At 44.6% G+C, this 27,128-nt stretch overlaps 1 protein-coding gene across 1 annotated transcript in view; it reads left to right on the forward strand.

The window, feature by feature from the left end:
• LOC136695083 (plexin-A4) overlaps positions 1 to 27,128 on the forward strand; it is a 228,048-nt gene that overhangs the window by 119,660 nt on the left and 81,260 nt on the right. The window contains exons 12-21 of the mRNA XM_066668896.1: positions 4,159 to 4,310; positions 7,680 to 7,797; positions 8,462 to 8,598; positions 10,342 to 10,509; positions 11,407 to 11,500; positions 13,933 to 14,169; positions 17,493 to 17,639; positions 18,832 to 19,066; positions 22,036 to 22,178; positions 23,616 to 23,884. Coding sequence (XP_066524993.1) covers positions 4,159 to 4,310; positions 7,680 to 7,797; positions 8,462 to 8,598; positions 10,342 to 10,509; positions 11,407 to 11,500; positions 13,933 to 14,169; positions 17,493 to 17,639; positions 18,832 to 19,066; positions 22,036 to 22,178; positions 23,616 to 23,884 — 1,700 coding nt within the window. The remainder of the gene's footprint in view (positions 1 to 4,158; positions 4,311 to 7,679; positions 7,798 to 8,461; positions 8,599 to 10,341; positions 10,510 to 11,406; positions 11,501 to 13,932; positions 14,170 to 17,492; positions 17,640 to 18,831; positions 19,067 to 22,035; positions 22,179 to 23,615; positions 23,885 to 27,128) is intronic.

A 27,128-nucleotide genomic window follows, 5' to 3' on the forward strand; every position in this document is an offset into this window, starting at 1 on the left:
ATTGTATTATTCAATTACAGTAATATGCTGTAAATTTGAAATACAGTAGTGTTCCTGTAAAAATACGGTAAATGGCTGGGAACTCTGCTGCTACTATTTTACTGTAAATCACAGTATTTACAGTAAATTATTGTATTATTCAATTACAGTAATATGCTGTAAATTTGAAATACAGTAGTGTTCCTGTAAAAATACGGTAAATGGCTGGGAACTCTGCTGCTACTATTTTACTGTAAATCACAGTATTTACAGTAAATTATTGTATTATTCAATTACAGTAATATGCTGTAAATTTGAAATACAGTAGTGTTCCTGTAAAAATACAGTAAATGGCTGGGAACTCTGCTGCCAGGAATTTACTGTAAATTCCAATATCTACAGTAAATTATTGTATTATTCAGTTACAGTAATATGCTGTAAATTTGAAATACAGTAGTGTTCCTGTAAAAATACAGTAAATGGCTGGGAACTCTGCTGCCGGTATTTTACTGTAAAATTCACATACATTTTTTACAGTGTATGCTCAGAAATTATTTGTAAGGAAAACATTAAATGCTTTTCTAACTAAAACGACTCTATTAACAGTCAACGTTTCTGTGTTTATTGGTATTTCACAATCTGTTCCAACGGCTTTGGGGTTTTACAACGAACAAAAACAAGACAGTCACATTTTTCATTGCCATTAATCGTCAGCTTTAATTTCACACAGGTGACAGGCATAGTCTTGAACGTCTGCCATGGCATAGTTTAGGGCCTGTCCACACTCTTCATCTCCTCTCTTTGACTTTATTACTGTTTCTTTGACTCCTGTCAGAGGTTTTCCTGAGGCAGAGAAGTGTTGAAACCTGTCGCTGAGCAGGTGCTGGGATTTGCTTCTTGGGCCAGATCTTGATGGGGGAGATCTTGTGGTGCAACTGTGAGAGTAGTGAGAAGGACTGCTATGTGTAAAGGACACACACACATACTTCCACCCTCCTCCAAGAAGGTGCAAGTGTGTGGTGTGTACAGATGTACGGGGAACGGGACTGATCCAAATACCGCACGGCCAGTTCTGACTGGTGTTTTGATTTGATTGAATAGATTAGGCCAGCGTCCCTCCTCCCGCTCTCTCTTCTCTGCTTCCTTCCTGTTGTAAGGAGCGTCTGAGGTCGCATTCGCACTAATGCGCTTCATTACAGTGACATCTCAGACGGAGAATCTTTAGTCGAAGTAGAAGTGGATGATGATTAAGTGTTTTCTTCCACCAGCCATCAATTAGCTTGTCAAAGTCACAAATCTAATCATCGTCTAATGAAAAGAGACAACTCTCTCCCACTCTCGCATGCTCCTTCTCTCATTCGCCAGACACGAGCCAGGCGCTTATCGGGAGAGAGCGTCGTAATGCGCCGCGATAGCCGTTAATTGTGTGCATTGTAAAGCTGGAGATTACTCTCGGTGGAGTTTTCATTAGAGGATCGGAGAGGGTCTATTCTTTGGCAAGCGACTACTATTAAATCCTGTCTAGAACAAAATCTCCTCTGGAATAATCAAAAGAGGGGCCACACACCCACACACACATGACTCTGAATTTCCTTTTCAGCGTTTTTCTATTGGTCCGTAGCCTTGAAAAACTCAATACATTGTGCGTCTACAGTGTGCGACTAAGACCTGCTAGTCACAGACTGTGGGTAAGATAAGGAAAATATTAGATGCATAAACCGAAGACATACAGCACCCTCCTACAAGGTCACACTACAATGAGACGCACCTGAAGCGAGAGCTCCTCTCGTATCTAATATCTGCTCATTACCATAACACTTTCATCCTCAAGATCCCCAGGATTTTTCCAACTGAATGCCTTTTATTCCCACAGTGTCTTCTCCAACAATTAAACACACTTTCAACGGCCTTTAAAGGAGACAAATAATGAAAAAACGCCTTGTTCAGTTCATGTGCGCATTCATTTGAGGATCTGGAAGCCGCCACACACTGAAACAAGAGCTCCCAGTCTGTATTCTGTGTGCTGCCTTAGTCAGAAAACATGGGTTCTGATTCTGCTCCGCTTCTGACATCAGGTGCTGTGACTTTACAATCACATCGGTGGACCTCTGTTTATATGAGAGCGCAAGACGAGGTTAAGCAGAACAAAACTGAGAGCACTGAGACAAAACGGAGACAACGAGTAAAGAAAGAGAACTAAGCAAAAACGGCTAAAAAACCACGCTTATGGGTCGGGGACAACAGCAATCAATCAAATGTTGTTTATATAGATATAGCACTTTTCACAACTGAAGGTTGTGTCACACAGCAGCTTTATAGAGATCTGGGTCCAAGCCTCCTATGAACATGCCCAGGGCAAAAGTGGAAACCTTGGAAGGAACCAAGACTCATACGGGGAACCCATCCTCCTCGGGTCGACACCACAGCGAGCTGCTCATTGTCATTTATAGGAACAGGTGCTGAAACAAGCCCTCCTGATCAGAAAGAACGCTGCTGTTGGGTTTGATCCTTGTGGTGTTTTGACCAAAAGCAGGTCACAGATGTTTCTTAAAGACCCAGACCTGTGTTCAGTTGTGGAAAAGTGGGGAATAGGTCCCTTCTCTGAGTGCTGAACTCATCAAGACCCACCAGGCTTTGGCTATAAGACCCTCCTTCTACAGCATGACATTCCAGTGAGAAGGGTCCAGCCACTGTAGCAGTGATGCTGATCCCATGCGGATGTCCTACAAAGGTTGTCCAGGATGAGTGATGGCTTGTCTGCGTTTGGGATAATAGCACAGCTTGTGCCAACTCCAGATAGAGCTGAGCAGTGGGACAGATCAAAGCTCAGTTAATAGAGAATGATCTGTGTCCTTGACCTTCACTGTACACTACACAGGTGTATTTCCCAAGCCTACGGATTAATTGAATTGCTGTTTTTGATAGTAATTTCACCAGCACCCCCTAACCCCTCTGGTGGGTATTAATCTGTCATTTACTGGTCGGAGAAGAGTGCAGAGGGGAGTCTAATCTCACTCACTAGCTGCTACACTATCACACGACTGCAACTCTTTCTGTACAGGCTTAGGGAACCGGCCTGTCTCTCAGACTCTGGTCCAGATCTCACCAGATAGTTCCCACGAGGAAATGGAACGTCAGATACCTGTCAGATACCTTCTTGTTAAATGCAAATGAGGTAATGCATTGTATATACAGCGTGGTCCAAAAGTAAGAGACCACCCTTTATTCATTTTATGAGTAATTTTTCAGAAGATATTCCTGTGTTCCTGAAGAGATTTGATTGTTAGATCATCTGACTTCTTTAGGAAGGGAAGGTCCAGTCAAAACTGACCTAGATGCTTTTATCTTTAAGAGACAGGAGGAAAAAAAAACAAGCTCCATTCTCTCTTCAGATCTGAGATGAGCCACAGGTGTCTCTCTCTCTCTCTCTGTTCCTCCCCCGGGATAAGAGCTGCTCAACTCTATGGGTCTGAAAGGATGTGGAGATGTCGGGAAGCTTTTCTTTTTCTTTTTATTCAGGATTATGTGACTCAGAGTGTGTGAGTGAATGTGTGAGACTCTCCCCAGGTGTTAGGGATGAATGAATGAATGAATGAATGAATGAATGAATGGTCTTGGTAATGTGCAAGAAATTGAGTAAACGAAAGCTCCGACTGCGTTAGGGACTTTGGAGTTGTGTAATCGTAACGCGTCACTGTTTCGTTACGTGAACAGACTGCTTTGTGAGGAGCAGTGTTTTATTCCGTTGGTCCTTTCATCGTTTGATTGCTGTGCTGGTCTCAGCTGCATGTTATTTTTTTTACAACGGTGTGATGGGGTCTGCGTATTCGCCGGTCTATGTTTATAGATGATCATCGCTGTATTTCCCAGCCTCAGCTGGGCCTGTAACTCATCATTATTCGTTGGAAGCACATAGGCTTTGTAGCTCCGACAGGGAGAGAGAGAGAGGTCCAATTAACACGATAAAGCTAATATCTCACAAGTCCTCTGTCTCTCACACACACACACACACACACACGTACTGCAGCAGGTTCAGGAGGAGAGATGACCCGAGTCATCATCCCACCCCTGTTGGCATGTACCAACCATGCTGATCACAGGGGGTGGGGAGCCGTGTGGTCTTTTCTGTTTGGATCGGCTTGTTTGTAGATGTGTAACTCTGCTTTTTGGGCTCTGCAGATCACCCCGATGAGAGGGCCTCGAGAGGGGGGCACGCTGGTGACGATCCGGGGAGAGAACCTGGGCCTGGAGTTCCATGAGATCCAAGGCAACGTGAAGGTGGCGGAGGTGGAGTGCACTCCTGTCCCAGAGGGATACATCCCCGCAGAGCAGTGAGTTGAACGCAATCAGGAACAACACAGTAAAGCCCATGTCCCAACCGTGGACGTCCATGAAACGAGGTTTATTTGTGCAAATGGAAATGTAAGATTTCGTATGCTGTCAGAAAATACAAACCTCCAAACATTCATAAATATAAGTAATAAAACTGTAGAATATGTGTTGCCCTGTGAAGGACTGGCACCCCCTTCAGGGTATATTCCCACCTTGCGCCCAGTGATTCCAGGTAGGCTCTGAACCCACTGTGGGGCGGCACGGTGGTGCAGCAGGTAGGTGTCGCAGTCACACAGCTCCAGGGGCCTGGAGGTTGTGGGTTCGATTCCCGCTCAGGGTGACTGTCTGTGAGGAGTGTGGTGTGTTCTCCCTGCGTCTGCGTGGGTTTCCTCCGGGTGACTGTCTGTGAGGAGTGTGGTGTGTTCTCCCTGTGTCTGTGTGGGTTTCCTCTAGGTGACTGTCTGTGAGGAGTGTGGCGTGTTCTCTCTGTGTCCATTTCCTCCGGGTGCTCCGGTTTCCTCCCACAGTCCAAACCCACACGTTGGTAGGTGGATTGGCGACTCAAAAAGTGTCTGTAGGTGTGAATATGTGTCTGTGTGTGTGTGTGTGTTGCCCTGTGAAGGACTGGCGCCCCCTCCAGGGTGTGTTCCCACCTTGCACCCAATGATTCCAGGTAGGCTCTGGACCCACCGTGACCCTGAACTGGATAAGGGTTACAGACAATGAATGAATGAATGAAAAAACTGTAGAGTGGTGCTGAAAGTTTAATGGACTGATCTACAATTTTAGGACCTCTACATCTACCCTGAAGTTGTATTAACTCTTAAAACTAAAATAATTAAAAGAGGTCATATGGAAAAAGTTTTCTTCTTAAAAAACATCTCATAAGTTGGTTCTTTTCGTTTCCTGCCTCTCGTGAGTTGATGGTTGTCTGCAGAGTGTGAGGTGCCCCGTTGCTGAAGGGCAAGGCCGTCCTGTTTCTCCTGGTTGGAGTTTTCTCTCACCAGAGGTTCCCACCTTTTATATTTCAGAATCACACATACTCTCAGGAGTCATTTTTCACAACATTTGGACAGAGAGGGATTGTATTCATGACTAGATTAATCAGATTCAGGCGTCATGGCCACCCTTGATGATTTTTGGAGCCAGAGAAAGCACGGCTGATTTTGCAGGACTTTAGCTCCACCATACGAAGCAGAACAGCAATAAAAAGAGAATAAAATACAGTATGGAGATCACAGATTTGGAAAAGCCTTTTGAAAATGGATACCGACCGTCACAGATTTGGACCTCCAATGCTAAAAACTCTATGACTGTAAATGCCTAACCTGTCACAAGAGCAAATGGTCATCAGCAGACTGGAGCGAACAGGAAGGATTGTGTCTGGACAACAGAGCAGAGCGGAAATCAGGAGCCAGACCATGTAAAAATGCAAAAACTAAGATGGACTGGGAGCCTATGTAGGTCAGTGAGACCGCTTGCTGCTTATTTAAATGACCAGCAGTGAGCCCAACCAGTGTGAGTGTCGTTTAGCTGCAAACATCTGGGGGTTTTAGTGTTCTCCTCCGAGCGTATTGAGCTGCCTAGTGATGCTGTGTCAGCAGCGGTTTGAAAAGAAGCAGTGGCTGGCGTCAAATTTCTTGTACCCTAACAAACTTGGTCAGTTCGAGTTGTCTTCAAGGCATTGTGACATTGTGTTAATGGCAGTGCAAAAGAAGTGATGGCTACTGTTTGTTGTTGCAGGAAGTGCTTTCTAGCTTTCACCATCCTAGCTTTGGTTGCACCCTGTGACTGCGGGAGACCCATTAGTTAATTTACTGTGTGGAGTTGGCAATGACTGATATTGAAGAGAAAACTTTCCGTTCTGCAATACTTTACTTATCCCAGGTTTATTTATCCCCGCCGTCCGTCTCTACCTGTCCCTCAGCACAGCCTGAGCCCGGTCCACAGCAGCCAGGCACTGCCATAATCCCTCCGTGGCTCTGAGTGGGTGATAGGGATCAGGAGTGGAGGCAGAGAGGAGTATTAAAGCAACTTTTAATCCCAGGTCAGGACAGAGGAGATAATTACGTGTTATTTGGCGAGGATTGGAGGAGCCGTGCCGGCTGTTTGAGAGAGCAGAAATTATTATTACGTTATTATTACGCTGACCTCAAAAAGTGGAATGAAGAAGAGAAAAAAAAAATCTCTTTTATTCATAGTCTCTCTGCACTTCCACGGGGCTGCCACATGTGTTTTGTCCGAGGCCGTGATAAGCCTCTTACAGTATTGTCTGATTGTCTGGTTTTGGTTTGTCATAGAATGAAGAGATGGATTAGAGACTGCATTAACCTTTTAACTCCACAGCCCTGCTCTGTACATACTGATGGAAACACAGCAGAGAGTGCAGAGCGGTCGAAAGAGGCAGTGCTGAGAGGACATTTGCATTTAACACTTTGAAGTCTTCATTTTTTATATTTAGTATTCGTTCATAAAACATTTTGAATCACAGAGTTCGTTTTGGCAGCTCAATTTTGGTTAGTTAGATTTAGTGCGGATTAGACATTTTTAAAGACTGTGTTATTTTAAAGGCATTATTTACTACTAACGTAGGTGGCTGTGGGGGGCCTGGAGGTTGTGGGTTCGATTCCCAGTCCGGGTGACTGTCTATGAGGAGTGTGGTGTGTTCTCCCTGTGTCTGCGTGGGTTTCCTCCGGGTGACTGTCTGTGAGGAGTGTGGTGTGTTCTCTCTGTGTCTGCGTGGGTTTCCTCCGGGTGACTGTCTGTGAGGAGTGTGGTGTGTTCTCTCTGTGTCTGCGTGGGTTTCCTCCGGGTGCTCCGGTTTCCTCCCACAGTCCAAAAACACACGTTGGTAGGTGGATTGGCGACCTGAAAGTGACCGTAGGTGTGAGTGAATGTGTGAGTGTGTGTCGCCCTGTGAAGGACTGGTGCCCCCTCCAGGGTGTATTCCTGCCTTGCGCCCAATGATTCCAGGTAGGCTCTGGACCCACTGTGACCCTGAACTGGATAAGGGTTACAGATAATGAATGAATTAATTTATTACTAACTTTCATTAATGGTAGTTTACATGTTATGTTTAAACATATTATCAATACATTCATGGATTTAAACTCCAGCAGCACTGCTGTGTCTGATCCACTCATACAGTGTCGCTACAGAAATAAGACTGCATACTTGCACTGTGGGGGGTCCTGAGCATTGAAGAGAAGGGTGGAAGTGGGCAGGCGTAGTATGAAGAACAACAGTGTTGACTACAGTATGTAATTGTACAACTACGAAATGCTCCTGTATGGTCAGTGGAGCTGAGAAAATGAACAATGTGTGTTTTAATGTCGCATATTCCTGGACTTTGTGTGTTTGTTTCTCAGGATTGTGTGTGAAATGGGGAAAGCAGAGAAGAGCCAGTATGCTGGAAACGTCCAAGTGTGTGTAGGGGAGTGTCAGCCCGAGTTCATGGCCAAGTCCTCAAAGTACTATTACTTTCTGGTGAGTTAAGCCGTTAATACTGTGATTTACACACAGCCAAATGAGACTCCTGCGCAAATCTTAATCACGAGCATGTAATTAAACGCCTTTGCCAATACTGGGTTAAGTGTGCTTGGATTTACTATGCGCCAGCCTAATAAAGGGCCGAGACTTGAGCCATGCGGCACTCCTTACGTGCTAGTCATAATGTTATCACAGAGAGGGATCGGGCAGTAATTATGAACGTAGCAGCACACACACCATGAGGCTGATCATAAAACTCTGTCTATCTCTCTCTCTCTTTCTCTCTCTCTCTCTCTCTCTCTCTCTCTCTCTCTCTCTCTCTCTCTCGCTCGCTAGCTCCCTCTCTCTCCTCAGGCCAATACAAAACACTTAAATCAGAGCAATGTGGACAAGTCTATTGATCTGCAGTATAATCGTCCCCATTAGCGTCATATAATGTGCCCCGTTACCAGTTTTACACATACCTTAATGGCTTTCATCGCTCCTATACGATATCGTAAGGGGATTATGAGATCTGGAGTGAAGGAGATGAAGGAGATTATAAAAAAGTGTGACCCGTTATTCTTTAATGGAAAGCAGAATGAAAAGCCCAGGTATTGTGCCTCAAATGTGCAGTAAGTGTCTAGATCTGACATTCTGAGTTGACCTCTGCGCTCTGCAGGTGCCCAAACTGATAACCCTGAAGCCCGAGAGGGGGCCTGTGTCTGGGGGCACCATCGTCAACATCACAGGCAGCAACCTGGACGCTGGAAGCAACGTCTCCATCATGTTCAAGGACCAGAAGTGCATCTATCACAGGTAACGTCCATCTGCTAAGACGGCAGTGCAAAGGCAGGGAGTCGGGAGGCCTCCAAAAGTTACATAGTGCAGTTTCTGCAGTGCTGAGCCGAGAGTATGAACGACAAAAGCTCTGTTCTCCTTATTACAAGTCAGTGAAGCATCACAAAGATTTTGAAGGTGTAAGTTTAAGGTAAAAATACTACGTAGAGTTGCTTTAATATCAATGTTCAAACCACACAAGGGTCTAGAGTTTACTCATTGTGTACATTGTATATGCTCCAAAATACTAGTGCTGTGAAGTGATTAAGAAAATAATAATTAATTGCACGATTTGCTACAATTAATTGCGATTAATCACATCAAAAGTGAAGCTTTTATTAATGGATATTTAAACGTTAAATAAAAGAATGCAAGATCACAAATTACATTTATATTAGTAGTGTCTACCTTTTAGAAAATGATTAAAGTGCTTGAATTCCTTGTGTTTTTAGGAGAGAGATAGATGTGTAGTGTGATAAACACAGCGAATTTTTTACTTTATTACAGTATCTCAATGTAGTCTCTGATGATTTTTGAATTAGAAATTCCATTAAAAACCTCCATGTTGGGGCTTCAACAAGTTTTAAGCGAGGTATTGAGCGAGGTAAAAGACAAAACAGAAGGTCTGTGTGTGTGTGTGTTTGCAGAGCAGAGAGAGAGAGGAGGAAGTGTAAGAGATTCTGATTTTTAATACATATTTCAGCATAAATAAAACGTAATCTACCTCCTGAACTCAGCAGAAACCACTCTGTGTTTACATCGCTAGATAAAACTGCTAAGGCTCTGTGAAAAATAGTGAACTATGGGAGGAGGCTGTGGCCAAATGAAGTAAAAATGATTAATTATCGTTATTAAATTAACATGTTAAATTCCTACTAAAAATCCTTTGGCTACATTTGCGCTGGGATATTCAGCCTGTCATTAATGTAGATGAAATCTTGATCCAAGTCCAAATACTCAAGCCCAAGTTCTGTAGTCTGTTCTGGGTCCAAACCTAACAAGATTCTGTCTAAACACGTCTATTTTTAAAGCCCAGAACTGACCCAAACGAGAGGCTGAATAAACCGTGACAGGGCTTAACCCGGAGTTAAGTGAGTACGATGTGAGCAGAGAAATTGCCAACGCTGGACACCCTTGACCAAATCCCCTGTACGATGACATCATTCTGATGTCGGAGAAGGACGGGTCATTGGGGAAAAGCGTCATAAAACAACAAGGACGGTCCGATCGATTGTGGCATTAAGTTCGGGGCAAGTTCTTGATCCCTGATCAATAACATCAATAGCAATCACACTTTGTTTCTGCTCCGACTGCGAGCGTGCCGTCACATGCCGAGACGAGGACTGAGTTCAGGCCCTTGGTGATTTGCGCTGATGTCTCTGTCTTTCAGGATGTTTTTCTCTGCATGATTTTCTTAACAATGCTCAGCGCGGCAGTGATTCAGGGCGAAGAGATGGTAGTCTTCAGAATGTTTTTTTTTTTCTGTGGTTAAATTGACTTGGAGGTCACAATTCACAGCACATTATGAATTCATTTTTTCTTTCTTTTCAGTAGAAGCCAGAACAACAACAACAACAACAAAAAAGCTCACGGGCCTCTCGAAATGCCATCAACAGCCGCTTTAAATAAAATAATTACAAATGACAATAGTGCACATCTTGGTTTTTGTACTCCACTCCCTAGACACTGTGAATGTAATAATGCGTGTGCTTGATGATGCAGGAGAGGGGGTCAATGGATCACGTGCCGTTCTCAGGCGTCTACACAGGGCTACGGTAACGTGACTGTGTCTGTGTACGTGGACAAAGCCCACATCCAGAAGGACCTTCAATTTGAGTATATGGAGGATCCCACTATTACCAAACTGGAGCCAGAATGGAGCATCTTCAGGTAGGACATCCCTCACATCATATACAGTCACTCAGGGGTGTTTCTAGAATACTTGTTGCCCTGTGGCACACACAGAGTTTAGAGGGGCACAGCTGTATCCCTCTGCTCCCCAGTCAGCCCAGCCGTTCGCGCAGAACTGTGTTTACGTGATTAAACAGTAAATCGGGTGTTACTCTGTATTCATTTTGTTCGTTTTGTGCTTTTACTTTCTTGAAAAAAAACATTCTCATGAGTTTATTTTGAGTGGTGTTACATTCTCTTACAAAATCTGACTTTGAATTACTGGTGTATTATGTATTTTTTGTCAATTTCATGGTTGTAATTCTCTATAATCAAAATATATCACTACCTATCATTACCTCTCCTGCCGTACAGCTGACTGACTTTAAACATTTACAAATGTTCATTATTATGAAGTAAACAGTGTTATTGTCTCAAATGCTGGGGCATTATGGGAAATGTAGTGTCTGTATTGAATTTGCATGGTCTGTTCCACAGTTCAGTTCATATATCCATTATAAAATGTACTTTTTACACAACAAATTCTCCTACTTCTCCTACAACACTAATAGTGTTGATTTAACACTGGTGAATTTACTGGTGAATAACGCTGTGATTTTAGTGGGGCACGGTAACATTTCACAGGGGTATGTGCCTTGAAAATGGGGTCTAATCACAAGGCTGAACTATCACTGTTTAAATATACACTCTTCAGAAAATCTCTGTTGAATGGTTTTGTGAAACAGACTAGGCTCCAGACGCACCATCACCCTGAACAGGATGAAGCATTTACAGAAGATTAATGAATGAAGTTTACCACAGAAACTGTTACAGTTTAGTTTTGTTGAATACAATGTGAACGACTGATCCTGAAAAAAACGTGTCTTGTTTTTACAGTGGGAACACACCGGTGACAGTGACCGGAACCAACCTGAACATCATTCAGAACCCGCAAATCAGAGCCAAGTACAACAACCAGGAGACGACCAACGTGAGTTCAACCGCTGTTTAACCCCGCGTGGTCAATGAGAGGCCCCCCCCTTTCACCCTCAAGGACCTAGTGAACCATAACAACCATTAGCAGCTCATTTCACCTGCTCCACATCTCCTGATGCAGGGGACGGACCGGTGACTCCAACAATGTGGCGGGAGAACAGAGGGAGAGAGGGAAAGAAAGAGAGAGAGAAAGAGAATGAAAGACAAGAAGAAAGAGGACTGGATGGCGCAACCGTGGCAACAATGTCCCCTTTGCTTTGCGAAGGCGGGAGGAAATCGCCCGAACACTGGAGACAGGGGGATAGCGTTACTCTCTCTCAGAATGGGCTCATAGATCCATGGGAGGCTTGCATTCACCGAGACCTGATTGAAAGTCTGCAGAGACAAAAGAGGGAAATGTTATCTAGCTGCCGTATCTCCCACACGAGCCCATACGGCATCTGTAGCTGCGATATGATAAGGCCTTGGCACACTGCTCCCTTAAAACAGAGCAGGGAAAAGTTCCCCTTCGAAGCTCCTGAATATAGCACTCTTGTTCTGCTTTGGCTGTAACTGTGTCTGTTATAACCAGCTTAGAAAGAGCTTCAGGGTTGAATGTTCTGTAAAATGGCGCCCCCTATCTGCACTTATTGCAATAATATTAAGGACACATACATTTCCAGCTCTAATTTTTCATTATTTGGTGTGTCCACCTTTAACGTTGATTGCTGCTTCTATCCTAGCAGATACACTATTCAGCCATAACATTATGACCACCTACTTTTTTCTGTGCTCATTGACCATACAGGAGCACTTTGTAGTTCTACAATTTCAGACCATAGGTCACCTGTTGCCCTGCATATTTTTTTGCCCCCTTTCCCCATGCTCTAAAATGGTCAGGACTCTCACAGTCCCAGAGCAGAGCAGGTGGATCATTCTCAGACCATTGCGTCTCTCCTCTGCCTGAGCTGAATGCTCTGTGAAATGGCGCCCCCTATCTGCCAAAGCCTAAAGAGACACCTTCAGCACATCCTCTGCACCCAGGTCTCATCCTTTTTTTGTGTGTGTGAGGAAGCAGCGAAAGCCTCTAGTGTCTCTCAGGGATTTGTCAGTCAGGCTGCTCAGGCTTTGTGAGGAAACCAATTAAAATGGCCAGAAGGCTCCGAGGGAGACGTTTGTGAATGCCAAAACGTCCGCCCGGATGTTTTACCAGCTCCGAAATGGAATTTATGAGCCTCACCAAACATTTATTCACACAGGCTGTAAAACAGGAAGGCTCACAGACGTCTGACTGATGACCTGCTCTTTGAAACACTGGAGAGGGAGAGAAATAAGGAAAGGAGACAGAAAGCAAGACGAAGTGAGATGGCAAGAATGAGAGAGAGAGAGAGAGAGAGAGAGAGAGAGAGAGAGAATGGAAAGGAGAGAGGTGATGGTGTTGAGTGTTTCTCGGGGACGTGAAGGTGAGCTCGGTTAGTTATGTGGATCTGAGTCATCAGCATCACAGCACACATCAAAGGCTTGGTGTGCTGAGAGCAGCCATTTGAAAACAGCCAATGATTTAGCGCTGCTTTGAGGGGATGGCTTGGACCTGTGTGCATGTGTGTGTGTGTGCGTTTGCACATGCTCAAGGGACTGCCATTTTGAGAAGATGAGGTTAAACCCATGTTCTGGCTCAGAGAGTGCTAGCAGTGGGTTAGAGGGTCCTCTGAAAAAAGGTCTATTATTTACTCAAGTTTGAAGACTGTATGCTCCCCCCTCTCAAATACAGCTGACCCTTTTCATTCCAAACATACACCCACCCTAACAACAGTGCAAACATTCCTCTGAATATACATCCAATCACAAATCTGTCCATTTTTCAACCTATCCGCACCCTCCTCCATCCTCCATAGTGTTTATTGTTCTGTGCAAAACTCCTTTGGTTTACTTTGTAGTTCTACAGTTAGTGACTGTAGTCCATCTGTTGCGGTGCGTACTTTGTTAGCCCCCTTTCACCCTCTTCCTCAATGGTCAGAACCACCACAGGGCAGGTACGATATGGGTGGTGGATCATTCTCAATGCTGCGTGACACTGACGTCATGGTGTGCTGGTACGAGTGGATCAGACACAGCAGGGCTGCTAGAGTTTTAAAGGACCTAAATGTCACTGCTGAACTGAGAACAGTCCGCCAACCAAAAACATCCAGCCAACAGCATCCTGTGTCACTGATGTAGGACTAGAGGGTGATTGGCACACAATGAGCAGGGACAGTGGTGGGCCCATTTTTAGAACTAAATTAATTAATAAAAGATTTAAAAAACAGATTTGCAATTAATTGAAAATCTACACAATTATAATAGGTAGGTGTTTTAGATAAAATGGCCAGTGACTGCAGGTGCGAGCTCGGTACTCCTACTATATTCAGTGAACTGGCTCACAGTGTTTTTTTTCTTCCATCTCCACAGACCTGCCAGGTGCTGAGTGCCACCTCCATGCTGTGCCAGGCCCCGGCGCTGCCCGGCAGCCTAAACAGGGAGGAGGTGGTGGAGAAACCAGATGAGTTTGGCTTTATCCTGGACAATGTGCAGGCCGTACTGGCCCTCAAGAACATCAACTTCCTCTACTACCCCAACCCTGGATTTGAGCCCCTCAGCTTGTCCGGGGTGCAGGAGCTCAAGCCTGGGTCTCCTATAATCCTGAAGGTATTTAGACTTGTATTAATAATTTTGTTGTATTTCTGGGTGGCACGGTGGCACAGCAGTTAGTGTCGCAGTCACACAGCTCCTCCAGGTGCTCCGGAGTGTCTGTGTTGCCCTGTGAAGGACTGGCGCCCCCTCCAGGGTGTATTTTAATCTTGCGCCCAATGATTCCAAGTAGGCTCTGGACCCACCGTGACCCTGAACTGGATAAGGGTTACAGATAATGAATGAATATATATATATAGCCATCCTGGCTATGATACAGCTCTTAGCCAGTGAACATGAGCTTGGCATGTCACGGCGACAGCAAGCAAATGTTGAGACAGAGTTAAGTCAACTTCAGCAAGATATGGCCGAAGTAAGCACCCTGCCACATTTCTTCCCCGATGTACCTCCTGTTGCCACTAGTGAAAGACAGGATCAACAAGAAGACAGTGAGATTCAGGGGCCATAAACTTTAGATCTGCTGCAGCACCTCCTATGGTATTAACAGGTATTGCACCTGCCCCCGCATCTCCTGTAAGCCGTCCATTCCAAAACCTTGCTAGACCCAGAGCACTGCAAACTTTATGTGATTAAACTGACCTCCAGCTGAGATGTCAGTAACTTCATTGAACGGTAGCCAGATTATTTGAAAGTGTGATATGAAGTGCTTTGCCAAGCCTTGGAGGAAGAATCTTCCAATCACCTGTCGCAGACAGGACTGCGTGCTGTCTCAGGCATGCATATTTCGGAATGGAGAATGGAGGAAGATTAAAAATACAATCATTATTCATCCAAAATATCCATCCCAACACTAGTCATCAACTGGGAGTCTCTGCTTGTCCCCACACTCTGTCTAGCAAACAGTTGCATGACCTAGATCTCAGAGGTTTCCTAAAGTCCCAGCAGAATGCAAATAAATGCTCTGAAATGTCCGTAGTCGTAAATGTCAATGCTAACTTTCTACAAGAGTTGGAGGGAGCTACCCATGCTGATCCACCAAGATCTGCCTGGGATCCCTCACAAAGACTGTGGTCCAGAGAGGGCCTGGAACCTCCTCCGCCCTCACACAATTGATACCCTCCTTACAGGTCGGAAAGAAATCGAGGCAGTGGTTTGTGGAACCCTCGGGCCAGGCCCGGATATGGACGCTACTATACCTCCAGAAAACTGAGGTGCGGGCCACGGAGACCCTCATATTCCTATAAGGGATATGAGCGATCAGATCGAACCCAGCTTTCTGATTCTACTAAAGAAAAGAAGGAGATAAATAATACAGAAGACAAGTCTAATGACTTACATTGGGAGTGAATTATTAGTGTGCCTAGATGTCCACTTGGTCCTTAACTGACACTTCAGCCAAGACTTTATCCTCAAATCCCAGCAACCTAGAGTCAGGACAAACTTTTCCGAAGGTATGCCGGGTGGCCAACCGAGGTCCCACAGTGGTACCCGCGAAAACCGCAAACATACCCATCCTCTTGGTCATGCATCCTGGCAAATACTTTTCCTACCATCACCTCATTTCTTTGAATTAGGTCTCACCTTAGAAGCCACACCTTTGGTGGAAAAAAGGGTAAGATCTCTTTGTACGAAATGAACCCCTAACGATCCCTCATTCACTTCCTTTGGCTTGGCTAGTCAGTACTAGGTTCCATGATTTTGAGTTACGAATATTCCTAATATAGAACCAATACCTAATTCCCTGCCCTTTGAACACCCAGAACCAAAGGTGTTCTACACTCAACCAACACGAGCCATTGCTCTCTTTTCTCTCAAGCTTAAATAATTCAAATATCATTCCCACACTACAGTGATGTAGAACCGAGGTTGTTGAACTCTCTGAGGTTGTTAATGATCCCGGGGCATTTCCTCACAATGTGTCTAGTGTCATGTCTAAATCTGCCCCTGTGAACCCTTCTGGTTGCCTGATCATCCCCATTTTCAATAAACCAGCTTGGTCACTCCCTCTCAAATCCCCTATAACTAATTGTTGGTGTGGGGTGAGGGGACTGGCACGGATCGTCCTGCTGAGGCATCGCCCGGGTGGCTGCTGCACATTAGTGGTGATTGAGGTGGCTCTCTAATGTCTTAAAAAAATGAAAAACTTCTAAGGGGTGTAGAAATCACTGCATAACTATAATTTATCGTATTTTATGTGTGTGTTATATGGACCTTTATTGAAAACAGCCTCTTAACAGTTTCTAATTCTTTACAAACTCCTAATTTAAAGTGTTTTGTTCAGTTGATTAAACCTTCAGGAGCGTCTGAGTATGAGACTCAGGTGGGTATGATTACAGCTGTAATACAACTCCACAGGATAATCAACAGAAGCAAAACAAATTAAGAATCAGTTATCTACATTACACACACAGCAAACTACTCGACTCTTGTGTTCTTATTTTAATCGACACATTGCAAATGTATATTTTTAGTCTGGTGAACATTGTCTTGGTGGAGTTACAGCACACTGTAACTTCATCTTCTGTAAATACATTATCCTGATTTTTACTTACACCCGTGGACAATTTCACACATTCACCCAGTCACTCACACACTCACACCTGTGAACAGTTTCACACACTCACCCTGTCACTCATACACTCACAACTGTGAAGAGTTTCACACACTCACCCAGTCACTCACACAGTCACTCACACACTCATACCATCACTCAAACACTCACACATGTGGACAATTTCACACACTCACCCTGTCACTCACACACTCACAACTGTGAAGAGCTTCACACACTCACCCTGTCACTCACACCTGTGGACAGTTTCACACACTCACCCAGTCACTCACACACTCACACCTGTGGACAGTTTCACACACTCACCCAGTCACTCACACACTCACACCTGTGGACAGTTTCACACACTCACCCAGTCACTCACACACTCACACCTGTGGACAGTTTCACACACTCACCCAGTCACACACACACTCACACATGTGGACAGTTTCACACACTCATCCAGTCACTCACACACTCACACCTGTGGACAATTTCACACACTCACCCAGTCACTCACACACACACTCACAACTGTGGACAATTTCACACTGTCACTCCCACTTTCATACCCAGGGCTGAGGCTTTAAACTCTTTTCCCTGATGTTTTGCCTTGAGCCTAGTGGCTTACTCTACAGCATCCCATATTGCTGCATGTATTTCTATGGAGGTCAAGCTGTGTGTGCGTAGTAAGGGCTTGTTATTTTGACACCACGTTAAACTAAACCAGGCCATGTTGTATATTCTATTCACGAACCCTTCCCCTATAACCCTGTTTTGTTTTTGAGGTTTGCAGTTGTTGATCTGATGTTAATGTGGGTTTTAGGGCAGGAACTTCCTCCCCCCAACCCCAGGTGGCAATGGAAAGCTGAACTACACGGTTTTGATCGGAGAAAAGCCCTGCACCTTAACCGTGTCTGACACCCAGCTGCTATGCGAATCACCCACTCTAACTGGACGCCACAAGGTCCTGGTGAGTGAACATTGCCTGATGGATAAACCGTGGATCTTGGATTTTGTGATCTTCTGTCTGTCTGTCTGTGTGTGGTTATTGTCTGGTTTTAAAGTCAGAGGGAGAGAGGACAAATAACATCTCTGTAAGACTTATTAGAGCTGGGCAAAAAAATAAATTAAAAAAATAGAGCCTCCATTTGTGATTTGTGTGGGAGCGCTGGGCTGCCGCCACCTGGCCTGCTGACAGACCAACGGCAGACAGAGCTGCAGATCCATTTACTTTCACAAACACACAAACACAGCAGGCATTATGGGTCCGTCTGCTGTCGTCTCTGTTTGCTTTAATATCACATGCCTAAGTGCCAGCTCTTCAGCTCTTCAGTCCCAGGCACTCATTTATGGCAACCTTGTACTATATATTTAAGAATGCCTTTGTGTAGGTGTGTTTATAATGCATTTAGATTAATGTCACATCCGAGGCATCATCCACACCTCCTCGCTGTGTTTGCAGGCTCACAGCATTAGGCCATGGCCTAGATTAAAGCGATGGAGGAGCTCGTTCATTCAGTATGGCAAGGTCTTGAAATGTCCACTTTAGCATGGTGGAGCATTTTGGAGACAGGGGGCTTTGGAAGTATGTGCAAAACACTCCAAACAGATTTAAAAAAAAAAAAAAAGGGAAAGAAAAGCATATACTATGGACAAACTTGGCAGGGACATCAGGAACATCAGAGAACTGACAGAGGGGTGGAGACAAGGACCAAAACATAATAGTAACAGGTTTGTATGTGTACTTTTAGTGACCAATAATGTAGTTCTACCGTACCTTTTTTCAGAGAGTGTAGTGTTCTCCTCCAAGTGTGTTGAGTGTCTTACAGCAGTTCAAAAAGAGCTTTAGATGTCTCGAAGAAAACATGAGCTAGCCTTCGTCCTCACACCTTGGTAGCATCATGTGAAGAAAGACATAGTGGGTGAACACCACTGGTTATGTGTTTAACATGCCCTGATGCCAGCAATAAAGGGCTAAACAATATACAAAGCCCCTCAAATGTCAAACTATCATCTGGTGCACAGACGTTATGAAAGTCTTCAAAACATTGTCTTAAAAGATGTATTTTAGTACATGCTTTGATAGAAAAAACATGCTGTTTCTGAATGTACAGCAAAAGCAATAATAACTCCTCATGGTCTTTTGTGTGTGTGTGCTTTAGGCAAGAGTGGGTGGGATCGAGTTTTCGCCAGGTGTCGTCCACATCACCTCCGACAGTCCACTCAGCAGCACAGCCATCATCAGCATAGCCGGAGCCGGGGGCCTCCTCATCCTCTTCATCGTCATCGTCCTCATCGCCTACAAGCGCAAATCTCATGAGAGTGACCTGACCCTCAAACGCCTGCAGATGCAGATGGACAACCTGGAGTCCAGGGTGGCGCTGGAGTGTAAAGAAGGTCAGTGGTAGCACTCTGAGATTCTGAGGATGTTGTGAAATTGAACAGTGAAGGGGGTCATGAGGTCATCGTAGGTGGTTGTCGGGGTTATGCTGTGAATTACAAGGGAACTCACTAGAAATAGTTTGCTTCCTTGCATCATCTTCTTGCAGACACCTTTCAAATAAATGCTGAAAGGTTCAGCTCCTGCCAATACAGCGAGAGCACATTAGCCGTTGGCAGCTTCACTGTGGGCTACGCTGCTGTGCTACGACCTCAGTGCTTTAACACCAGCTAAAAAGCAACAGCTTTGCAGAAAAGTCAAAGTTAACTTTTGCACCGCTCAACAGATTCAGACCTGACTCTTCAGCACAGCTTTAAGCTTTAAATGGGACATGTTCCACCACTTTTCCAGGAGTGGAAACAGTTCTGAGTTTTAATTAAATGCTTCTGATCTGCTTTGGTCAAAACACCACCAACAGCAGCGTTCTCCAGTTATCTAAACAGTGCCTGTTCCTTTAAATAAGTAAGGCTCTCGCTGTTCACCCCGACCCGAGCGCACAGCAGTGAGGAGCATGTGTTTTTAAACCTTGTGTCCACTCATTGTGCACTCTGTTAGACACTGCTACCTCGTTGGTACACAGACAGTAGTTCATCTGTCATTGCACAGTGTGTGTTGGTCATCTTCTGGTCCTTCATCAGTGGACATTCTCAGTCCGGCAGTGATGCAGAGCTGTATAAAACTCCAGCAGCACTGCTGCGTCTGATCCACTCATACCAGCACAACCCACACTAACACAGCTCCACCACATCACTGTCACTGAAGCACTGAGAATGTTCAACCACACATTATACCTGCTTTCATGGTGGTCCCCTGGGGTCCTGACCATTGAACAACAGGGTGAAACGGAGATAAACTGTGCAGAGAAACAGTCTGTGATTGTAGAACCTCAAAGTGCTCCTGTATGGTCAATGGAGCAGAGTGAATGGACAGTGAGGTGGTCATAATATTATGGCTGGATGGTGTATGTGCATAATCACTGAACACACACCTGCCTTGGTCTCCTATGCACAGTTCTTGTGTTTCCTCAGGTGCCTGAAATAAAACCTGTTTACAGGAAGTCTTCCAACACTTTTAGCGAGTTCAAATGATGTTCTTCACAGCTGGGGAAATGGGCCACACGCATCATGTTTGCCGTAGCATTGGTGAAAGTAAATTTGGCCGGCAGCCCCACACTCAATTAAATGTCCTTACACAGTGGGATTCCAGTGCTGTGCCCAGGTACAGAACGGAGTAGAGCTCCCCACGGTGCTGATGGAGGCAAATGAAATACAGTGTCCTCTAACAACAGCACAGAATTACCCAATTGTTTTTTTATTGATCGGTTTAAGCAAGTAGCTCAGGGCTAACAGAGGTGTGTTGTAATTTGCAGTGATGGAAGTCCGTCTTGTGCCTCGCCATGAAATCACTGCTTCAAATTCTAGTGTTCAGGCATCACTGTAACACCTTCAACCTATGAAGCTTGTGTCCTTAAACAGTAGGGTCACCCTTCACAGCAAACCGTAATTCAAAGAGCCATGAGACACCTTCATAAGCCTTTCTTGACGACTGACATGAACCTACATAAACATCTATATCATCGGTGCTCATATAAGTAGGTCCGATTAAACTTCTGAGTCAAATCTACGGCATAAGCAATGCGCAAGTAGCCGAGTACTTTACGCTGTACCATGCGCCGAAGCCTGACACGCACAAATGGAAATACACATTGTGTCGACGCAGACTGCAGCAACTGGTCTACGATTGGTCAAATCATGATGAAGTTGTGGAGAGATAACAGAGGAATATGAATTCCTCTTCTCCACACTACAAAGACTGCCAGACGGCAGCAAATTCACAGCAAGAGATTTCCTCAGACATCGGTTTGGGCATCAGAGAACAAATGAAGAGGTGAAAGAGCTTGAGGAAAATAGCGGATGCCTCTGAAGGAATAAAAAAACTTGCTGAGGAGTGGGATACCAGACATGAGAAACAGTGCTAGTGTTGTATTTGTTTCTTTCCTACATTTCTATTTGTCCCAAATAGAGCCCGTATATAGTGCACTTAAGAGATTATAAATCTAATTATAAAACTAATTTGCCCTAGCTGTCACGCCCTCGTCCTGTCATGCCTGTTTTCCCTGCCATGTGCTCTCTCTGCACATGGCTCTGTCCGTTGTTGTCCTTGTCTCCTCCCATGTCTCGCCTTTGTTCCGCCTCCTTGTTCTTAACCCTCGTTATCTGTTTCAGGTGTGTCTCGTTTTTATGTAGTATTTCATTTCCTGTGTGTCACTTCCTGGTATCGGTCATTTGTTTTGTTTTGCTATGTTCCTAGTCATGTCATGTTGTTTCTTTCCCTCTCCTAGTCAAATCGTTTTGTTTTCAAAGTCATGTTGTGTTGTTTTGCTAAGTTCCATGTCCAAGTCATGTCGTTTTGTGTCTTTCTCTTTCTTAGTCATGTCGTGTTGTTTCTTTCCCTCTCCAAGTCAAGTCGTTTTGTTTCCTAGTCATTTCCTTGTGTTTTCTAGTCATATTCCTCTTCCGTAGTTGTCTGTCTTTGTTTTGTTATATCTTTTGTTTGATTAAAGTATATGTGTTTTAGCAAGTGCGTCCGCCTCCATCAGTCTGCCCCGAGAATCGTGACACTAGTGTTCAGCCCTAGTGTTTTGCCATTGTAATTGCAGAACAGCACAGGGCACTCACTATCTGTTTTGATTTGTTGCAAAAGCATAAATGTGTCTTTAGACATTGTCATATAGCTTTATGAACAATTGCTTGTTTGATGTAGCATTGTGGAAAACACAGCTACTCTCCAGAGTCCCTGGGCAAGACACCAAACACTATATTCAACTCCCATCAGTAACTGGATTCAGATTGTAATTCTTCCTGTGTGAGAACATTTGTCAAATGCCATGAACGTACTTCTTACATTTTTCTGTCGTGTCCCACAGCCTTTGCAGAGCTTCAGACTGATATCAATGAACTGACCAGTGACCTGGATGGGGTGGGCATCCCCTTCCTGGACTACAGAACCTACACCATGCGTGTGCTGTTCCCTGGCATTGAGGAACACCCTGTTCTTCGAGACCTGGAGGTAAGAGCACACTTCAGGAACCAGTGATAACTAGTGTACTAGGAAAGTTGGCAAGAACTTTGTAATTTAGGTCTGCATTATTTATGTGGTGCTCATTGGACAGTGCTAGATTCAGTTCAGTTTTTATCAACATTGTAGTGCACTTAATTGTTTCTACAATCACTGTCCATTGTCTCAGCTCCACTGACCCCACAGGGGCTCTTTGTAGTTCTACAATTACAGACTGTAGTCCGCCTGTTTCTCTACGTACTGTGTTAGCTCAGTTATGTCTTTTCTTCAGTGGTCAGGACCACCACAGGGACATGGTATGATTTGATGGTGGATCATTCTCAGTGCCGCAGTGACACTGAAAGGTTGTGTTAGTGCAAGTGGATCAGACACAGCAGTGCTGCTGGGGTTCATAAACCTCTACAACGTGAAGTGATTGTAGAAATAAGGAGGTGGTTTTAATTTTCTGGCTGATATGTGTATGTCCTTCTCTGACCCCATGTCTAGATTCACTTGCCCAAAGCAAATCTTCCTTCAAATGGTTCCAATTATCCGTCCCATAGCAGATAAGGAGTGGAAACACACATAGAGCCCTCCTGGTGATGGACAGGATATTTTACATTGATGGACAATTATATTTAAACGCTCTCTCCGCACTTCCTCTCTCCCTTTACTGTCTCCCCCAGACATAATGAGCCGCTCTCGGATTCACAATCACTCACTCGTTAATCGCAGTAATGATGTGACGCCACTGTTTTCTGAGCACAGGGAGGGCGATTAAAAGCCTAATAGAGTGAAGTCCACAGCTCAGGTTATTTATACCAACTTATGACAGTGATGGACACTCCTAATCGAATCTGTCCAGACCAGGAGCCAAGGCTTATATCTCAGTGCCTGATGAGTTCTGGTTTTAATAAGCTGCGTTAATTAAGCCTTAATTGGAATAAACATCCCCCCACACCCCCACCCGTCTCTCTCTCTCTGGAGGAGTTTACAGTGAAGACATATGCAATAAAAGTGGGGGGGGGGGTCTCAGGTTCGTGATGGATACAGACGAAACAAATGATATATACTTGTTAACCTCTGCTTTATTAATTATTTATTATCTGCTGTCTGTGTCAAATAGCAGCCAATAGTTACCCATGGATCTGCTGGAATTTCTTATTTAAACTTTGTTTGTTACTTTCTATAAATTGCTAGAATCCTTAAACTCACATTCAAATTCTCACACATTCAGTCACTGATCAGTGATCTAGAGATGTTGTAAAGTGTAAAGAAGGATGGGCGTACGTTATATTCAAATATTACACCATATTTTATAAGGGACTCGGGCGTCTGCCTTTTCTGCGTGCCTCTGGGGGTCCTAGAAACAATCCCCCACAGATACAGAGAGCTGAATCTACAGCTGTTAGACATCCAATAATCTCTTGGATCCTGGATGTTTTGCAGGTGCCAGGCTACAGGCAAGAGCAGGTGGAGAAGGGTCTGAAACTCTTCGGTCAACTGATCAACAACAAGGTGTTCCTGCTCTCCTTCATCCGAACCCTGGAGTCTCAGAGGGGCTTCTCTATGAGGGACCGCGGCAACGTGGCCTCACTCATTATGACAGTGCTGCAGAGCAAACTGGAGTACGCCACCGACGTCCTCAAGCATCTGCTGTCCGACCTCATCGACAAGAACCTGGAGAGCAAGAATCACCCCAAACTCCTGCTCAGGAGGTAAGATCCCAGCCACTGTCCAGAAACGGGCTCCCACACTACATCTAATCCAATAGTGGACACTGACTTCACCTTAACTTATCTATATTTTAGTCCAAGACAGGGGTGCTTCTAGACTATTGTTGCACTGGGGCACACACAGAATTTAGAGGGGGCACAGCGGTACTCCTCTGCTGGCAAATCAGTCCTAAGGGCTATCTATGCATCTTGTAAAACACCTGTTAATAACTCAATAGGTAAAAAAATTATAAATTGCATTCATTTTGTTTATGTGCAATTTCTTGAACAAAGAAAATCATGATGCGTATAAATACTCAGTTTAGCACAATTTGCCAAAACTGTATCCACATTTCTTCTTCTGACATACACATGTTGTACACAGAAAAATGTGAGGAAACTATGTGTTTAATTACATTCTGCAGTTCTTATGACATTTTTGAGAATTAAACGATTTAGAAACGACTTTAAAATTTCTCCTGAGAATTTACGCTGACTGGTTTTACTATTATTTTCTGTGGGAAGGGGGTGTTTTTCTGTGTCTAAACAGTGTCTAAATTTTTAACTGCTGTGATTTTAGTGGGGCATAGCAACATTTTACTGAGGCAAGTTCTTCTGTAAATTGAGTCTAATGATGCTCCTGGTCCAAGCAATGTCGGGCCATTTCTGTGGGTCTGGGGATCATGACAGTTTCACACGATGTAAAGAATAGCTGCCGTTTTCAGATCCTGCCAAACAATGAAAGACATCTGTATTGGACAAACAAGGTTTAACGAACGGAGAATAACATCATTTTCCTCCTCATTATGAACCAGAGCAGGATCTGTTTACTCCTCTGATGTGAAGAGATAGTGGGCTTCTGTGTTTGTAAATGCTGTGAGACCCTCTCCAGAGCAGGGAGCGGGGCTGTGTATGAGAAGCCAGACCCTCTGTCCCCAGAATGGGGGACTGAAATGCAAACTGTTCCTCAGTGTTCTTGCTTGACATCGTCTTTCACTCCTGAATTTATGTTCCAATACCCAAGAAGGCTAAGTATGTTTAAAGTACCTGGATGTTGTTCTTGTTCCACCCAAAATAACAAGCATGCTTTGGTTTGTGACTTGCCAACAGGAATGACCTTAAAGTCCCATCATTCACTGTGGCATCATGAATTTGCTCTGGTGAGATGACTTCCCATGACTTCCCATGTCCATTTGTTGTGTTCTTGGTATTGAGAAACAGCCAAGGACTGACAGTAATACGGCTTTTTTTTATGTCCGTTAAACCATGGCAACGAAGGTCGCCTCAAACTTAAAAATGTCCACAGGGAATGAGCAACCAGTCACTTGAGTAACAACGTGAAAAATCACTGCCTTTGAACATACATTAAGGTATGTTGTTTTGACCTTCTGACATCAGGGTGTTTCAAAGCAGTGAGAGAAATTGTTGCGTGCAGACGTGAAAGTGTTTTTTTCATGATGAATGTGAGGTATGGATGTGAGCTTGCTTTTTAACAGCTAAATAGTTTGTGTGTCTGTGAGTGTGTATCAGAGGCGATTGCTCTAAGACTGCAAGGGTAGCTCAGCTTCCCCTAAAATGTCAAAAAATAAGTGATCAAATATATACTGTTGTGTGTACATGTCATTGAATAAATATGCACTACAACGCGCTCAACTTTTGTTCAGAATCAACTTCTTATCACTGGTAAAGACACGGCTTTCCTCTCAATCATTCCCGCAGCTTCACAGTGCTTTAAACAGTGTCCACAGAGTTCAATAGTGAAGCAGCGAAGTGCAGCGAAACGAGACGAGTCATTGGATAAATGCTGGGCTTTGTCCCGCCCATCGGACGCTCGGCGTCTCTGGGGTCTATGGGGCAGTGGGCTGGCCTCGGCTGGCCCGGACGCTCAGCTTCTGCATGATGATTGGATGATCTGTCTGAGGCTGAATCCCTTTTTGATTGACAGCGAAGTGAGCGAATCAGCGATCCTTTGGTGTAAAGATCCGTGGGAGCACAGGCGGACACACTTCACATGGGCCAAGGCCGTTTAAGCAGCCTAGCTCTGCTGGCCATTGAGAGGACACTAGTCAAGTCCCTGGAAAAGACGCCTTGTTGGTACGACAGGGTCACAGATCATTTTCTTGAAAAGGAACGGAGGGTAGAATTTACGTATAAATAAACCCACACATTTTATGATGTAGGCCGAAATTGAGCTTCCCCTCCTTGAAAGACCAGCATCCGCCACTGGTGTATGTACACACACACACATATACATGTATAGGTACTGTATATATATCCTGCAAATGAAAGACAGACGCCCCCATTCATTTTCAGTGGCATCTTCTCCAAAGCACAAATGCCCTGCTCAGCTCCAAGCCGTCTCATTAAAGTCCCATCAAACCCATCAATCACGGCACTCGTCAGCACGTGCGTTAAAATCCAACATCGATTGCACGCATTCGTGGCTCTGTAGGAGCAGTTCATCAGCCGTACATGAAGAGGTACATATGCTTACAAACCCAAACGGCCGTGTACATTAACCTGCAGAGCTTTCTGTTATTTACACAATCAGTGTGCATCCTGGTTCTCTTTCATTTTACAGGGAATCTTTAATGAGAATGATGATAGCCATAGAGTAACAGATAGAATCACTAATGCCGAAAGAAATATGCTTTCCACACACACACATACACGTAAATATAATCACTAGCCCGCACACACGCTGCGAGGGTTTGTTGGCATTCTGCCACAAGGACATTAGTGAGGTCAGGTGCTGATGTCTGACGATTAATTCTGGATCATACACCACTCCAGCTCGTCCCAAAGCCATGACATGGTGCTCCATCACTCCAGAGAACACAGTTCCTCTGCTCCACAGCCCAGCGGTGGGTGGGTTTAGAGATATTGAGCTGCACAGTGGATCCACAAATGAATTATGATGTCCACTATTATTTGGCCATACCCATGTGCTATAAACATGTTCGAAACTAGCGCACACTCACCTCCGCACATGCAGAACAAGCCTGAAGGTCATGGTCCAGTCCATAGATTTTCCTGGACGCTGAGAGAGATAAGAGACTTCAACCCACACATGAATACATGTTTGGAACACACACACACACACATAACTATTCACATAAATAAAGCACCCCGAGCCGTACCTGTCCACACACTGTCAGTGTTCACATATGTTTAGATGCTGATAGGCTTGTAGGAGCCGGCCCGGCTGACCCCAGCGGGTCAGATCCTGACGCATGGCTAGATCCAG

Source organism: Hoplias malabaricus, chromosome 4 (genome assembly GCF_029633855.1).
Source record: "Hoplias malabaricus isolate fHopMal1 chromosome 4, fHopMal1.hap1, whole genome shotgun sequence".
NCBI lineage: Eukaryota > Metazoa > Chordata > Actinopteri > Characiformes > Erythrinidae > Hoplias > Hoplias malabaricus.